Consider the following 18,921-nt stretch of genomic DNA (forward strand, 5'->3'; position numbering starts at 1 on the left):
CAATTCAGTAACATGGCTACACTATCCGGATATACATAGTGAACACAAGAATAGACCCATTTAGCAATTAAACACGTTTGGTATAGAAGTGGGGGAAATGCATAATGTGCATTGCAAACATCCATCCATCCCATCACCGGGATACACAAAGAGCTACTCCGGTAATTGCACTCTTTGCTTGCAAGCAAATATAGAAGTTCCTATACTGAGATACAGTGGCGTAACGAAACTTGAGGGGGCCCCCCTGCAAAGTACATGGAGGAGCCCCCCATTCTCTGCGTCAGTCAAGAGCTCTCAGGCCAGCGACCGGCCATACTGCAGGGGCTCACCCAGCCATAGAAAAAGTATTCTGGTTCCTCCATTGGTCACATCTGCCCTTTCATTGGGCGATTTACATATATCAGTAAATACTGCTGCTGCGTCCTCCAGCAAAGTTACTTAATACTGCTTCCAGCTGGCCCACCAAACATATCCTCCTACTTGATGACTCACTCTCAAGCGAAGCCCGCTCAGTTAACCGCCTCCAAACACAGACCACTGCATTCTGCTACTAACGCATACATCAACTCTACTCTCACCCCTACGTAACCCGTAGTTATGCTTTTCCGCCTGCCTTTAAAACCACCCCTCGGATGTCACTGCGAGCCCGTGACCGCTGGCCACTGCTCCCCTGTCCACAACCGACAAAAAGACTGATGGCAGGTCCCCATCTAACCACTGCCTACCAGTAAAGACAGAGCCTTTCAGCTGCTGCCCTCCCCAGTGCCACTGTAGGATTTTAAAGCATGTTAAACAATCTCTTCAACTGACCACCCCAAAATAGTTCTTCCTGCTAGCCTCTACGGCATCAAAGCAGTTCCTGCTACTTTGCATCCTCTGCATGATGCACACAATAATTGTAAATGTACAAAGGGTCCGATGTATGTTTCCTCAGACCAACATTAATTTACACTGTGCACCCCACTAAACCATACCTCTTGTCAAAGGCAAACCTGATCTCATGTGTAGCACCAGTCAGCAAGTACTTGCACTGATGTGTTAGACTGTTGAGACTGTACAGCCCATCCCATTGTGACTAGGCAAGACTGCCGGCTGAGTATAAACGGACTAATGAATTTTAGATTTTAATGTTTCTTTTGTTAACAAAGTTTATGGTTTTAACTATTTAATCTTTTATAATAATGGAATGTTTCTTTTTTTTTCTTTTCCCATTTTCTTGTCTTATTTTAATGGTTTTGAGTAACCACAAATAAATGTATTCATTCATTCAGTGCAAATGAGAACTGCAAAATAAGAGCTGGGCAGGTCGGTAATGGCACTATCTGGAGCCCTAGGTCTTGATCTGGTGGGCTTATAAATGTCTAATTTTATTTTCAAAGCTGACCACTTCTATGGTGAAGCCTCATTTGTAAGAGGGTCAAATTCCTGTACCCAGTAGAATATTGTTGGGTGCCCATCTGTGGCCACCAGTTCATGAACAGATGGAAGGAGAGGATCCACATATTTTCCCATGCACCGATAGGCAGATTTCATTGTGCCTCATGTGATAAAAAGTCAAAATTGGGTCCTTTCAAGATATTTTAGTTTTACATAGCATTTGTGGTGGAGTCAATAGCAATAACTTCCTTAACAAACCTACTAATATAGGAGCAGTAACCGCCCTCAAAACCACAGATCAAGGTAGGAGGCTGAAGTAGAGTAAAGTCATTCCTGAAAATATTGCGAACACCATCACCCAAAAAGCTGTAAAAGAATTAAATATCTGCCAGGACCCATCCAGTCAGGGGGGGAAGTAATCTCCTCATTTGAGTCTATTTGTCGCCTAGTGGACAAGGAACTTACGGTAAAATCTCGACAAAAAAAGATCCTTGTCAAGGGGTTGTTTGATAGTAACTGCTCAAGAGCACATAGAAAGCTTTTGGGGGCCCTTAAAAAACACCTAGGAATAAACAGCAGGTAGTACAGTTAAGGAAAGAATATAAAGATATAGTACAAGCACGTAAAAGTGAACTAAAAAGGGAGGCATGGGAAGCCCTTATGGACAAGGCGACAATGAGGGATAGCTATAGGTTCTGGGTCATTGTTAATACCCCTCTGTTCTCTAGCGTAGAAAATTGTATACTAGAAGCTAACATTACAGAAGAGGATTGGTTAGGCCATTTTAAAACTGTATATGGTAGTGACCTGGTCCCAGAACCTTTTGAGGCTGACCCAATTACTCAAACGGGGCCACAAATTTGTTTCTCGGTGGAGGAGGTCGAGAAGGCCATCATGACCACAGCTGGAGGTAAGGCCCCTGGGCCTGATGGTGTCCCCGCGGACATGTACAAATAAAAACCTAGATATTGGGCCCAACTCCTAACAAATGTTTTTAATTCCTCAATAAGCTCTGGGTTTCCTGCAACATGGGCATCTTCAACAATTATCCCTATATTTAAAAAGGGGCAAAGAGGGGACCCTAGATGCTACAGGCCCATATATCTTTTAGATTCGTCTTTTAACATTTTGGGGAAAGTCATCCTGGCAAAATTAGATGGCTGGATTGCAGAGAAAGACCTCCTTTCAAATGCCCAATATGGGTTTAGGGCGGATAGAGGGACCGAAGATCAGTGCCTTAACTTGCACCTAATTATAAATAAGTACACAGTTGCCTCTAGAGGCTCGATTCATTTGGGGTTTATGGATCTGTCCACAGCCTTCGACCTAGTTAATAGGTCAAAACTGTGGACAATGCTACTGGATTTGGGCCTCGACAAGGAACTTGTTTATTTCTTGACAGAATTACATAAAGATCTATATGCCTCAATCAGAATGACCGAGGAGGGTAACTGCTCTGCAAAATTTAGGTCAGTGAGGGGGGTATGCCAAGGGTGTATACTTGCCCCAATTTTATTCACACTGTATATTAATTCTCAGGAAGAATTGCTGGGGAAGGCCACACTTGATATTCCGCGTATGGGAGGTACGCCGACACCTGTACTCCTGTACGCGGACAATACAGTCCTTCTAGCCCAGACACCTCTGGGCCTCCAAAGGCTATTAAACTCCTTTGGTGAGTTTATGAAGTCCTTGGACCTAGTGGTCAACGTGGGAAAATCACATGTGATCACATGTGATGACAGTGGGAGCTAGAAAGTATAGTACAACCAGCTTCCACTGTAATGGTAATGTGATTACCAGAGTTAAGGTTTTTACATATTTGGGTGTAGTATTTGATGAAAGAGGTGCTTGGGTCCCCCAAATCAAGTCTAAAGTTAATTCTGTTAGAAGATCTTCCGCTGCAATCTTGGGCTTTGCAAAACGATTATCTATAGAGCAAAAACAATCGCCATTGCCAGATACGGGGCAGCAATTTGGGGTTATAAAAACTCTGAGTTAATCCAAAATGAAGAAAACAAATTCATGCGTGCCCTACTTCGCTTACCCCAATCTTCAGCCACCTTCTTAATCCACCAGGAGTTAGGTATGGGTTACATTGTTGATATGATTAATCTGGCACCCATCCTAATATGGGTAAAACTCTGGTTGAATCCCAAACTCACAGTGAACCACCTTATACTACGGGATTGCATGAGCCTAGAGAAAGCCAGGGACATCCAGTGGCTATCTTACATTAAAACAACCACCAAGGACATGGGTCGACCAGAAATCTTTACAAATCCAGAGACCCTGGTAAAAGCAGACCTAAAATGGATCAAAGTTACTTTTATTAAAGTTAGAGAGCAGGAGCGAGAGATGGAACAAGTAAGAAAACCTACGGTTAGGGGGCACTATTTACTGATCACGACTTTGTCTATCCAACCTTATCTTACTACAGTAACGATTCCGTTCCATCGTTGGGTTTTGACAAAGCTTAGATTTAATCAGTTACATAGATTATTTACTGATTGTAAAACATGGTGTAACCCAATGGATGCCCCCCCTTGCAGGTGGGGCGGCTTTTCACTGCAGGACACTAGTCACTTTATGTTCTTTTGCCCTTTGTATAGATTACCCAGAAGAAAGTTTATTGTTCCATTGTTAAAGGAAAAGGGATTCCTGCAAGTTAAACCAGCGCTACTTTATTTGCAGCTATTGGAATCCCCAGTAGTCATGTTTGGAGTGGCTAATTTTATAGTAGCTTCTATTCGTTGTAAAAAACTGAACATGAGAGATTAACTGACATTGTTTTATACATTTATTACATCAAATGAAATATATATATTTTTTTTAAAGAAAACTAAAATTGCACATGTATGTATATTTCTTTTTAAACATTTTTATCCGTGTTAATGTAATTCTTCCATTCCTGTATAGTGACTTTTATGATTTTTATTAATCGATTAAAGTGGTTTTGATGATGATGATGATGGCGCAGTCTTCCTAAAAAATATAATATTGGCATAATGTTCCCGAAGATCGATTGCCTGTACAGTTGGTGGTGACAGCATAAAATGTAACTAAAATAGATTATGAGTGACACAACAAAAGATGTTGTTTGCACCTTCTGTAGCACAAACCAAGGACTTTCACTGCTTGAACTTGCTTTCAGAACGCTATTGTGCATGTTAAAGTAGGGTATTAGTCAAATGTGGTGTACATTGTCCCCATCTAAACTTGGACATGAGTCTGAAATTCAGAATTATTGCATCCTGCTGTGGTATCAAGCCTCATTTTCTGTAATAACAATCCATGCACTTCGACAATAAAGAGATGCACAAGCCTTAGTGAGAACCTACTAGCCTTTTTGGAATTTGTGGTTTTGTATCATTTGAGAAGAGCCCTTTGCTCCTTTGAAAAGTCTCCATACCTGTGCCCTGCCACAAACTCCTGTCAATTAGGATTATTTCCACGTTTCTCTTATCATTGTAAGTGCATTGTAAGTGCAAATCGCTACAATATCCTCAAATTCTGTCCAAGTGAAACACCTATCATGTATAGTCTATAATTTCCAATATGGCTTATTGAATCAGATATCAGTTTCAGTTGCGATATCAAAAAGGTTTGATGGGATATTTAACATTCATAATTTATCTCTCATCACATGTGACCTTGTTTTGTTTCTTAAGATACCTGTCTCTGTCTGCAGTCCTGGTTGCCTCAGTGGGTTAAGGAAAGTTATCATACCAGGCAAGCCTATTTGTTGCTTCCAGTGTGTTCAATGCCTTCCTGGGGAAATTTCTAACCCAACAGGTAAGAGAAACAGCAGATAAGGACATTTAACTTATGATCTTCTTGTGGTTTAACAATGGCTCTTAAGTAGTTTCAACTATTTTTACCTTTCAGACTCTAATGAATGCTTTGGATGTCCCTGGGATCTCTGGCCCAATGATAAACAGAACAGATGTATCCCAAAGGTCACAGAGTTTCTGGCCTATCAGGAACCTTTCGGTGCAGTCTTAGCAACAACCAGCATTTCCTTATCAATGATCCCCATTGTCATCTTTGGCCTCTTCATTTATTACCGGAACACCCCTGTCGTCAAAGCCAGCAATTCTAACCTCAGCTACATCCTGCTTCTCTCACTCTCCTTATGCTTTCTCTGTTCTTTGGTGTTTATTGGTTTTCCAACGGCAGAAAAATGTCTTCTTCGTCAAGCAGCTTTTGGCATCACATTTGCTCTCTGTGTCTCTTGCATCTTGGCCAGAACCATCATGGTGGTTATCGCCTTCAATTCCACCAAACCCAACAGTGACTTCAGGAGATGGGTTGGGCCTCAGTTGTCTTATATGATCATCAGTGTTGGTACACTTATACAGATTCTGCTCTGCGTCTTTTGGCTAGCGGTGACTCCCCCATTTTCAGAATATAATATCGACATTAAGCCTGGAATTATCCTAATCCAGTGTAATGAGGGATCTTCCATTGCCTTCTGGTGCATGCTGGGGTATCTGGGGCTTCTGGCCACCATTAGTTTCATAGTTGCCTTCCTGGCCAGAAAACTGCCCAATAGCTTCAATGAGGCTCAATACATCACTTTCAGCATGCTGGCCTTCCTCAGTGTCTGGCTGTCATTTATCCCTGCCTATCTGAGCACCAAAGGCAAATACATGGTGGCCATGGAGATTTTTGCCATCTTATCTTCTAGTTCTTCCTTAGTTTCCTGTATATATTTCCCCAAATGCTATGTTATCTTGTTTAGAGCTGAGATGAACACAAAAGGTCATCTAATGGGGCGGGGACCAAGACAGAGCAGCAAGATGAAGGGTTTGTAAAAAGAATGTCTTTTAGAGACTTACAAGCCTGCATAAAGGATTTAGGGCCAAATGTATAACCGACAGGTTTTGTGACTCACAAATTGCGATTTTTAGCAACTCACGATATAGGAGTCGCAAAACCTGATGTACAGCAGTGTCCCAGACACTATTTGAGATTCCCAAATGGGTTGCAAGGGACCGCATTATTAATTTTCATGAAGCAGGTTACAATTTGCGACCAATTTGCGGATGACTGGCACTCACAAGGATGGTGGCCTACTGGGGTCAGCTGACCACCATGTCTTTGACTGCTTTTTAAATAAGATTGAAGTCAGAATGTGCTACAAGGGGTTTGTTTGGAAATTCTTGATTTGATTATTGAGTTGTACACATGTAACACACTCAGTAGTATCCACAGGATAACAATCTTATTGCACAAGGGTAAATCAATTGGTGGAAGGAGAAAAAAGAGAACGCATAGAGCAAAGAATTATATTGCAAAGTTTTTACTGCAAAATAATTTTTGGGGAGATGGATACAAAATAAATTGGAGCAAAAGGTCATGAACAAAGATATGCAATGTTTTCTCTATAGTTCATAACAAAAACCATCAACTCCTCATGAATACAGCAAACAACCTAGCTTAATCAATAAACAATGGTTGTAGGTTTGTGTCAAAGCAACATTGAAGGAGATGACGGAGTGTCGACGTTTCGGTCTAGGCTGCAGTCGTCAAATAGACCATCATCAGGACGATATTTATTCAATGCTGACAGTACTCCCTGTAATGACTGATGGAAGGCCAAGCTAAATCTTAGAAAGCAGAAAGCGTGGAAAGCACTGTTAACCACGGTTGAAATCTTTAATATTCAAGGGTCGGACCACATCCGTAGGTCTGGTTTTTACTCTCAAGCAAGTTAATTCGAAAGATAATCGTTTTAGAGCTGAAGTATCGAACGGCATCTAATGTGTTCGTCTGAGATGTTTAGAAGCATCACTTAGCATTGAAAAGCCTTCTTCTCACCAAAGTAGAACTATTAAGTCAAAAAGTAAGCCCAAAATAAGATGGACTTTATGAATGAAGCTAAGCATACTACCTTTAGCATGTTCCCCTTTGTTACTGTTTGGCAACCATATGTTCTTGATTAACAGATCACCTGAATAACATTCATGGAGGCGTTGCGCAGGCCACACCACAGGGTAAAACTTTGTACAGCATGCAGAACTACTTAGTGCTACATGTAGCCAATTAACTATTGTATTTATTTTATCTGTTCCAAAATTATATTATAAAGAGACCTGTATGTAGCCATTGTCTTTCTGAAAAGTTGTTATATAGCATAATGGAATTTGTTATGAAATGACATGAACAGTGAAATCTGCATATTTGTTATGTACGTCGCCCAGGTCTGCCAACACACATTTTGGAGTGACTTACTTTGAGCGTTCCCTTTCTTGTAGCACTAAGGCCAATGGTGTTGTTAACCCCTACACCAGCAGTTGGCGCCGGGGAAGGGGAGGATGCTACTGGGCTTATAAACAGTGCTTAATTTGTAAAATATGAAGTCCAGGTGCTCAAATTTTTGTCGGTGGACACACCTACTTTCCCCCAGCTCCACCCACTTCCTCCACTTGCTTCTTTCTTACTACACCTCTCCTTCTCCTTCTTTTATCTGTCCCTCTCACCTCTTTCTGTGCCCCTTTCCCAGTATCAACCCACTCTCCCTTACTCACTGTCACGACACCCAGAGGCATCCATCTACTTCTCCCTCTCACCTTAAGAACTTTTGTATATCATAAAGCACTTTGCGCCAGATGTAGGTCGGTCGGTAATGGCCGAAAATCGGTATTTTCAGCCGTTACCGACCGTTATACATGATTTGGCATGTAGGGGCACAATTTTACAGAATCGGTAACTTTACCGAATCGGTAAAGTTACCGATTCTGTAAAATACCGAATCGGTATTTTTACCGATTCGGTAAATCTCAGATGTAGGTGGGACTCTTCTGAGTCCCAAAGGCCCTACAAAATCAGTATTTTACCACACAATCCTACAGTTTGTTCCAAAAGGCACCATTAGCTATATACTACACCCTTTCTAATCTCTTGCTGAAATGGTGTGGCTCATTTTCTACAGTGTTCTTTGTGTGATGCTTGGATTTTCCACAAATCCCCATGTGTGCAGTGATGTGCCAGTGATGGCAGCACACCCACTCTGAAAACGTTCTCAGCTTCACTGTTTGACAGATGCAGCCTTTAACAGAAGAACAAAGTATCCCATAGATTCCTTTTGCTCCCTCCTCTGCATCTGCTGAAGTGTTTTTTCCATGTTCAAAGACTGGCCTACATGCTTTAAGGCTGTTTCCTATAGACTCTAAATATGTCTGTTCTTTCTAAGTGGTAAAACATGTCTTATGTCATTAATAGTTTGAAAATACGACAGGGTAATAGGACAGAAAACTGGTTACACTCCCAGCCTTTAAAGATTGCAGAAACCATGCCAATAACTTTGTTAACACCTGGAATGCATGTAGCTCACTGTAGAAAGTGTTGGAACGGCATTTGAGGCAGTCAGTACTAATTATTCAGTCACATGGTGTTTATATTACTCTTGGCCCTAATGAAGGAAGGATACCAAACTTGGCCTTTTTTGTTTAACTTATTTTATCATTCAATTTTAATCCATAATTGTAAACCAATGGCGCAAATCAGGGGTCCCAAAGTGGTCAAAACATGTTTGTTGTTATTATGTCAACTGTCCAGAATGGATGGCAGAGAGGCCGGAAGAGTGAAAGGGATACAGAAAGGTGAGTGAATTGGTCAGGGACAAAAGGAGAGGAACGAGGGACAGAAAGAGACAAATGGGCAGAGGAGTTAGAGGTGAGAAAAGGGAAAAGAGCAAATGTAACACGGATATCGATGAGAGATGAGGAGAGAGACAAGGGAGTGATTACAAGTGAAAAAAGAGGATGAGACAGTTGGGAGGATGATATAAAGAATGATTGCAGTGGCTCAGGCTTGTGGTGAAGCATGGACGTCGCTGACTGCAGCAGGAGCCCGGCTCGCCGGCCGAGCAAAGTGTTCTTGGTGACCGCCTATCTCCTGGGTGGGCACGCTGTGAGACCAGGGTGACTCACAGCTTTGATCGGCATTAGAACCAGGATGTCACCCAAAGGGGCTCTCGCGATGGGAGATTGGATCACCAAGACTGCACCAGCGGTATTGGCAAATGTGAGCTGTTCTCGCCCCAGCGCTCCATGTCAGTGAAGGCAGTGTCTATTGGTAAAACGGCTCTAAAAAATAGAAAGGGCTAGGAAGCTGCAAATCCGATGGATATAAAAAGCACTGACCAAGATGTGCAGTGTCAGAAACTAGACTATCAGCAGCAACAGGCAATTACGGAATTCTTTCCTGCCATGGCAGCAGCAGCTGTTGGAAATCCACAGGTGGAAACTTTGGATGAGTCTGGGAGAAAGCTGCTGGATATTAAGGAAGATAATCTACTGGCTAAAACCAGATCAATAAATTAGTGTGCATAACCTAGGGAAAGGAAGGGCTCCCAAACATGCCTGCTTTGTGGGTGGAGGGCCACCACATTTGATAGACAACCCATTTGGGGAGATAGCTTAGGAGACAGGAAATAGCGACATTTCTAAACGGGCTGGCCCTATGCTTTTCCTGGGGGTATATGCTATCCGAGGAAGTAGGGCAGGTGGTAGACACTGCAGAGCTAAGCAAATGGCACTGGCATTGCAGCCCGCAGGCTGGATTAATTCTGATATCAACACAATAGAAGATGGGCCGGGGGCTTCTGAGGGCTGTGGGATTCCCAAAACTTAGGGGAAACATTTTTGTCCCTAACTGACGGTCCTGACACCAGCAGTAGAATCATAGGGTGGGCGAATCCTCTTGAGATCCAGTGCAAGCCCAGGCAGCCAATATGATGGCCCCAGGACTGCTGTGTAAAGGAAAACGGTCTCCAGATGGAGCAAGGAAGGGGCACAGCAAGGGCATTCCACGGAAGGATCAAAAAGACAAAGATCAGATGCCGCCGTAAAATGGGATTATTCAGCCTCACAGAAAATGTATCTGGACCCGCAAAGCCAGGGACATATCGATATGGTGGCAAGTGAGTCACAAACAGCAATGCGAGCTGAGGAACTATCTCTAAAGCTGATTTATGAATCTATGAAACAACATCAAGAAGAGACCCGAGTGGATGGCGGGATAACCAGGCAAGCCACAAAAAAGTTTCAAGGGGCAGTCCGGAAAGTGGCTGAAGCTTGTGCAGAAATTAGTGAGAGACTAACCTCTACAGAAGAACGGATAGCCGCATTGGAAAATTAAGTTGCTACGGTTTAAACCCAGACAGAAGCACAAGGCTCACTAATCATCGATATACAATAGGAGCTGGAAGACTGCATTAACATGCAGCAATGCAACAACCTGAGAATTTTAGGTATTGAAGAAGGGTCTGAAGGGAATGATATCTGGGATTACTTATTGAATTTGAAGAAGCGGGCCGTTACCGAGCTTCAGCAATTGAACTGGGAAATGGAAATTCTACGAGTACATCACTGTCCATTGATGTTGACAAAAACGGAACAGCTGCTGTCAGGAAAATACAGGAAGCTGAGTAACATAATTGTTTACTTTGGGAACTATTTGTTTCTTGAAGCATCGTTCCCAAAAGCTCGTAAGGATTCCAAGTGCACTTATGAAGGACATTCTTTTTGTTTCAAGGCATGATTTCTGCCTCATAGCTGTAGAAAGACGATGGAGGTTAAGACAGCTACTTCAAGTGTGCCAGGCACTTGGTGCCAAAGCGTATCTAATGAATCCCGCTCATTTTAAAAATATTTTTATATAATAAAACAAGAGTTTTTACCTTGGCGATTAAGGCTAAAGATTGACAAAATGTTGAAATAGAGATTTTTGTAGCCTTTTACCAGTAAGGTAAAAATAAAATTGGGTATGCACTTGGAGAGACCATGATGAATACAGGTTATTTTTGAGGGTTGGTTTTTGTGCACAAGTGTATTTGAAGTTTTGGGAATCTGAGCAGCAGGAGAGTGGAGAACCGAAGCCTTAAGGCCCGGCGGCGCAGGGTCCGCCTGAAATCCCCTGGATTCAACTGCCTTGTCAAATACAGAGACACGGACTCTTCGTCTGGCGTAGAAGATGGTATTTATTAGCTGCAGCTAGTACAGTGGTCTTAGAAGTCATCAGTACAACGAGGTTCAAAAGAGACTGCCACTTAACTCCGTGGCGCACAGGTTTATATAACATACAATACAATGCAAAAATGCGATCACACAAGAGCATGAGCTATAGGCAAATGTTATAGACAATGTTTTAAGACTAAGGCAACTCAAATTCCCGGTTCTGTTTGTCACTCGACCACTTAAGTAAATTACAAATGAATCCACACAATTCGATTTACAAGTAGAGAAAACACAGCTGCGTGTTTTTAGAAGGACAGTCATGAAACAGGAGAATGCCTGAGACAAGTAGTGAAGGACAGCAGATAAGATAACTTAAAGGAAACAATGGTGTGAACCAACATGTAGTCCGGATGGGGATTAATAAGCTCAGACAGGAATTAGTGTACTCGGCCAGACCCTGACACTCGTTAGTAAACATAAGCAAAGAAGCCATCTGACACGCAAAGGCAGAGACGACAAAAACATTCCGTTCGCCGAGCTGCCTGAGTGAGGGCAACATAAAATGGCGGCGATCACAAAATGGAGGCTGAGCACGAACAAATTCTTAATTTACAGAACCTCAGGCCCTCCTTTTGCCATTACTCAGGCAAAAACAAACCAACTCACGCTAATCTGAGTCGGAATCAACACTGATGTTCATAAAATCCTCAAGCTGTTGCTGCACCATCATTCTAATATTCTCTGTCTTCTGAGTAGCAGACTGTGGAACACATAAAGTAGCCAACAAGCCACAAACTGCAGGACCACATTGAACGCATAGGCAACAGGAGAATATGATGGCCAAGATTGCTTGAAGGAACGTTAAGATCTTCCATCCCCAAGCTGACAATATTACCCAAACCCATCCCATAAAAGACCAATCTCCTTCGTCCTGATGAATCGACTCGGAGACCGTGTGCAATTTGGAAATGGCTTGGTATACTGCCGGGACATCATCTGGAATATAAATGCAGCAACTAGATCCGATCAATCTGCAGACACCTCCTCGGTCTGCTAAGATCACATCTAACGCAATTCGATTTTGCAACGTCATAAGACGGTCAGCCTGAAGCTCTGCTGTAATGTTACCTATCGCACCTGCAGTAACATTAATGGTGGTTTCAACCACTCGAACCAGTTGCCTGATGTGTCTGCTGTTAATCATCGGGCCCCAAAAGGGAAGGAATCCTTTAAGGAAATCTCCTCCCTCTTGTTCTGCCGTGTCTTTGGCATCAAATACACCTCTGCTATGTCTAACTCTGTGATGGTCTGACGGAGCCGTATATGTAGGGGGAAGGAGAAAAGCTATGTAATAAGTTCCAGAAAAGTTGAAAGGGAGCCAAGTATAAGCTCGGTCGTTACAAACAAAATATGTTCCTTGAGACGGGACCAACGGAGGGAAACCAGGGGACGAAAAAATGTACGTGTATAAACATTTCTGCTTGACGTCAGCTTTCTTGCTGTTGACTTGGAGACAAAAATTTCCTTGATGGGGTACAGTCCATACTGGGGAAGACTCACCCTTCTTAGTTTTGTCACCAAGGATAGAAACATAGTGGGTAACATTCCATCCGTCATAAGCTCTCTTCTCATCTTATGGAATCTTATTGTTCTCTATAATCTTAGCCATTACCACTATACCTTTAATCAAGGAGCTGTGACTGAAATCTCATCCATTCCCAGAAGTTCTTACAGGGCTTCCAAGTCTGTTGTGGTATGCGGCTGAAAACATTGTCAGATAAGCCCAAGCTGAACCTTCGTATGAGAAAGGAAGAACCAAATATGGCATTCCCTTTTGTGTATTGTTTGGCATAAGTCCGCACACCCAACAGTCAGTCATATTGATAGCCCACTGATGTTGGTGCAACAACTAAATAAGCGTATTATTCATATATTCGGCTCTCCTTATCTGTTCATGAGGGGGTAGAGTATGCATTTTGTGTGAAAAGACAGAAAGACGATAAGGCAAAGAAGTTGCAGAATTAGCAACATTTCTTGATTGCAAAACGTGTACGATTCAACCTGTGCACGCTAATTAAATACACAAAAACATAAGAACACACAAAGTTACGCCAAATCGACTACGCAATAATTTACAATACTTTGATCTCATTTCCTGCTTCCTATTTTCCCTACTTACGATTGTTGTACCATCCATCTTTATCTAAAAATAAAAATGTCGCTCACGGCAATCTTCCTTAATCACTCAGCTACTCACTTCTGTATATCCTGAGGCACCAGCCACTTACTAAAAGAACAAAAATCAGGTTACAGTCTGAGTCTCCTACCGTGACCCTGCGAGGGAGACAGATGCCACATCTAATACTAATATCATACCAAAAAAAAGGAAGCAAAAAGGACCCAAAAAGGAATGTCTTTAAGTAATAAAAAGTGTTCAAAATGTTCAATTCTCTTTATTAGCTCTCGGTCTTAAGTTGTAACATGTTTTGCTCGGCACGGTCTGATCCTTGAATATGATTTCTGGATTGGTCGTGTCTATTTGACGATGCACAGGCACAGCGGCTTGAAGAATATCATCATCTGCTTTTTCAGACTGAGTCCCATAAATTTGAGCATCGCTGAAAGGAACAAAGCAAGGAACCGCTGCAGTGTCCGATTCTCTTACACCACTACGAATCCACTGATCGAAGGGTAATGGTAGTGGCACCTTTTTACAGTGCACGCCATGCACCCAGTTACGCTTGCCAACCACTTACACGGCTGTGCGGGTAACGAGTAAAACTTGCGTAGGCGTAGACCAGCGAGGCTCCAGATTCTTAGTCCATTGAAAATTCTTCACACAGACCCAGTCACCGGGCAGGATGGTGTGACCTGGGTCTGTGGAGGCCTCCGGCAAAACACGTTGTACCTGTTGGCGAATAACACTTACTTTAGTAGTCAAATCATGCAAATAGTCAATTAACAAAGGATATGGTATGTCTGAATATCTTTTGGGGCGGGGGACGCCCCAAACATTAGCTGGGCATCCCAATACCACTTCATATGGGCTAAGTCCCATACGAGAGTGCACAGTAGTTCTGGTTGACAAAAGAGCTAGGGGCAAAGCATCAGGCCAAGCAAGACCCGTACTGGCTTGAATCTTGGCCAGCTTAAGCTTGAGTGTACCATTGTAACACTCAACCAAACCCGCTGACTGTGGATGGTTTGCCGCATGGAATTTCTGTCTAATACCAAGACCAGAGCATACTTTCTGCATAATCTGGCCCACAAACTCACTTCCATTGTCACTCCAGACAATGCACGGCAAACCGAATCTGGGTAAGAACTCCTTAATCAATACTTTAGCAGTCGACAGAGCAGTGTTATCCTTCAAGGTGTAGGCCTCTATCCAGCGAGAAAAGGCACATACCACCACCATAACATACTTGAGGTTGTTGCAGCTATCCATATGAATGTAATCAATCTGCAACACTTCAAAAGGATATGACGGGGGAGCAAAATGACCTGCCGGAGTTGGGGTACCCTTTCCTGGGTTGTGCATTAGACAAACAATACAATGCTTAACCACATTTTCTGCACATTTCGGAATTCCTTCATTCTGCCATACCAGGGCCAAGAGCTTACATATGCCTTTTGCACTAATGTGAGCTGGACCATGAGCCATAGTCACGACCGGTAACACATAAGCGTCCAGTAACAACCATCGCTGATGTTCTGACAACTCTGTCCAACAACCCATCGAATCTAACATTCCCGTAATTTCTTTCCATGTACTCAATTCCTTCTCAGTAGCCTCTCCCTGAATCGATTACACACTCTCAACCGTGTCTTCACACATTCCAATTTCCCTAACCCAATTTGCAGGACCTGCCACATACATTCGACTAGTGGTGTTTCTAGCTGTAGTTTTCGCCACCTCGTCTGCAAACATATTTCCACGACCCACATCATCTGTAACTTTCTTATGCGCGCTGCACTTTATGATCGCTATTTGTGTAGGTAGGGTAAGTGACTCAAGAAGATCAGTCACTAACTGGTCATGCTGAATCTTTGTCCCGTGGGAGGTAAAGAATCCTCTTTCCCTCCACAACTTACCAAAACTATGTGCAACACCGAAAGCGTACTGTGTACACATTCACTCTCTTTCCCTTCGACAACACACACGCTCTAGTCAAAGCTATCAATTCAGCTGCTTGGGCTGAATTATGTCCAATACGTGCTGTTTCAACAATTGTGCATAAGGTGGTGACAGCATAGGCAGAAGTAGTTTCTCCATTTGGAAGCTTAAAACAAGAACCGTCCACCCAAAGGATCCCGTCTGGGTCCTTGAGCGGAGTGTCCTTTAAATTAATCCTACCCTTTGTTTCTTCTCCTGTTCGAAGAAAACAATCATGCTTTTCCTGATCGTCTTTCTCATCTGGGAGCGGCAACAGTGTAGCTGGATTTAACGTGTTACGTCTTTTGATACGTACATGGCTCGCTAGAAGTGTCAGCTCGTAACCAGACAAACGAGCACTCGTGAGATGCTGCGTCTTGGTTCTATTCAGCAAGGTATCCACTGCATGTGGAACCATAACAATAAGTGTGTTATCCAACACTAATCCGGCAGACTGTCTAATAGAAATTGCGGCAGCTGCCGTAGCTCTGAGACAACTGGGCAAAGCTTTAGCTACTGGGTCTAATGTAGCGGAGAAATAGGCACATGCTCTCTGCTTATCTCCGAATTGCTGTGTCAAAACTGACAATGCGCAACCTTCTCTCTTGTGAACGTACAATGTAAAGGACTTACTATAATCTGGGGTACACAACACTGGAGCAGAACACAGAGCAGTATGTAAGTCAACAAAAACTTTTCTGACATTCATCCGTTCAAGGGAGCGGATGGGGCGTATCTTTCAACGTGAGTGCCACCAATGGTTTCGCCAAAAGTGAAAAATTGGGAATCCATTGTCTACAGTAGGAAGTGATACCCAAAAAGGTGCGCACTTCTCTCTGTGTCGTAGGTACAGACATCTGTGAAATAGCATGAATACGTTCTGGGGTCAATCGCCTTCCCTCCTTCGACAAGAGATGGCCTAAATAGGTCACTTCTTGGCGGGCATATTGCAGCTTAGAGGTTGACACCTTATGATTTAAGGCAGACAAATGATGCATCAACGCAACAGTCACACTCTTACACACATCATCCGTATCAGCAGCCACCAGTAAATCATCCACATACTGAATAAGCGTAGCACCTGGAGGCAAAGAAAAAGCATCAAGTTGAGACTTAAGAGCTTTACTATAAATAGAGGGACTCTCACAATAGCCTTGAGGAGCTCTTTTAAATCGGAAACTTTGGCTACCCAGAGAGAAACCAAAGATGTCCCTACTTTCTTCAGCAATAGGAATACTAAAGAAAGCGTTTTTCAAATCGATCACTGAAAACCAAACCGCCGAAGCAGGAATCATTGTTAACAAAGCTGTAATGTCCGGAACAACAGGGAACTGTGGCACCACTATTTTATTGACTTCTCTTAGGTCAATAACAAATTGATAGACAGGAGGCTGTGAAGGATCCGTTCTCTCGAGGATCGGAAGAACAGGACTGTTACAAACATTGCCTCTTATTTCTTCGACCACACCTTTCTGAATAAAATCATCAACAATAGCCAATAGTGCTCTTTCTCCATCACTAGAAATGCGATATTGGGGAATGCGTGGCATTCTAACATTATCTTTAACTGTGACAACGTACGGTGGGATCGCAAGACAACCCACGTCATTCGGGCCCGTGGCCCAAAGACTTTCTGGGAGAGAAAGCAACTCGGGTGGAAACTGGTCTCGGGACAAATGCATGGAAGACATCAACTTCTTTCCCAACGTAAGATGCACACCAGAAGGGGAACAATACAATGCTGCATGCAGTCTTTTCAACAAATCCAGGCCTAGCAAATTCTCACCACAACCAGTTGTCAGGATAAGTGAAGCTTTCAAATCATAAGGACCAATCGAGACAGGCAAGGGGCAAGAAACCGGATTACGGACTGGGGCGACAGAAAATCCCACAGAGGTATTTATTAAGCCAGATAAAGGTGCCCCAGGGAGTTTCGAATGAATGATAGAACTTCTCATCGCACCAGTATCAAAAAGAAACGGTTCTGAAACACCCATAGTATTGACAGTGACATACGGCCCATTTTGATCTACTGGAATCAACACAACTCCCTTACTTTGTCCTTGGCTGTCCTATTCAATCTGAAAATCGTCAGACCTATCTTCAACATGATAATCATCATTGTAATATTGTGTGGACGGAACTGTCTGTTGGTCAAAGTAATTCGAGGTAGATGGAGAAAAAGAACGCTGCTCCTGAGAGGACGCACCTCGTCCTCTACCTCTAGATCCTGTCTGAAAATTACCACGACCTCGGGGAGCGGACATCCCATTATTACGCTGTAATAAAACCGGGCAACTATTCTTGAAATGTCCTTCTTCCCTACAATATGCACATTGATTAGGACCTAACGAGGGTCGCGGCGTAAAATACTCGGGCTTCTGCAACAATCTCTGAAACTGTGGAGGCTGCTGAAACTGGGAAGGTTGCTGATGCTGATTCGAGCGAGGCGAATACGCCTGCTGTAAAAGAACCTTTGTTTTCAAATCTTTGTTTTTCTTCTCTTGTTTCTCCTTCTCCTCCTTATCTCTATTCTTATAATATTGTGCAGTAGCCAATATTTTACCAGGGGAAGAGACAGCCCATGCGCTTTCAGAACTCTTTAATTTATTCGATAACTCGGGAAGCAAATTATATACAAACTTGTCCACAAACAATCGCTGACCACCCTCTACACTCAAATCCTGACCACTGAGGTCAATAAGCGTTTCTTCAAAGTGAGTGAAGAAATCCGAGACGCTTTCATCTGTCTTTTGCTTGTATGCGGCCAGCTTATCCCAATTTACTCGCACTGCAGGCATCATTGTCTTCATCAATTCAATTATTCTACCTGGAAGAGCCGTAATCAAATTCTCTGGTTTCGCACCACCCACCTGATTCGCATCCGCAGCTCTGATAGCAGCCCAATCACCACCTAATTCAGCCACATGATTTTCCTTACGAATCCGTGCCAATATGCCCTGCGGTACAACATTTGCAAATAGCATATCAATGTCGGCCAAATTCATAATACAGGCGTCAACTGTTTGGGACAATTCTTTGTAATATCCAGCAGGAATTTTACAGGGGTCTGGAAGAGTTTGCTTAAGCGCCAATACTTCAGTACTTTTCCAGGGTTTGTGGACCCATATACGCTGGAAATGAGCAGCAACAGGAGGTGGACCAATAACCGCTTCTCTCCATACGGGAGGAACTTCATGCATCGGATAATTCTTACTGCCTTGTTTATTGGCGGGATTAATCTCGGAAAAGGACAAGGACAAAAACATTGTTCGAAACGCAATGAGTCTATTCACTGCCTCTTCAACTTGATGTCCTACAATAAAACCTTTATCAAAATCAGCTTGTAATTTCAGTAGTTCCGAAGGAACTGTATCTGACTCCATATCTTCCCAACCTCTAATAAGAGTCTGACACATAACG

The 18,921-nt window shown here is 42.9% G+C and overlaps 1 protein-coding gene across 1 annotated transcript in view; it reads left to right on the forward strand.

The window, feature by feature from the left end:
* LOC147678563 (extracellular calcium-sensing receptor-like) overlaps positions 1-6,194 on the forward strand; it is a 62,800-nt gene extending 56,606 nt beyond the window's left edge. Inside the window, exons 5-6 of the mRNA XM_086946601.1 lie at positions 5,049-5,172; positions 5,266-6,194. Coding sequence (XP_086802727.1) covers positions 5,049-5,172; positions 5,266-6,194 — 1,053 coding nt within the window. The remainder of the gene's footprint in view (positions 1-5,048; positions 5,173-5,265) is intronic.
* The last annotated feature ends 12,727 nt before the right edge of the window (positions 6,195-18,921 follow it).

The sequence above is a fragment of the Lissotriton vulgaris genome, chromosome 12 (genome assembly GCF_964263255.1).
Source record: "Lissotriton vulgaris chromosome 12, aLisVul1.2, whole genome shotgun sequence".
In the NCBI taxonomy this organism is placed as follows: Eukaryota; Metazoa; Chordata; class Amphibia; order Caudata; family Salamandridae; genus Lissotriton; species Lissotriton vulgaris.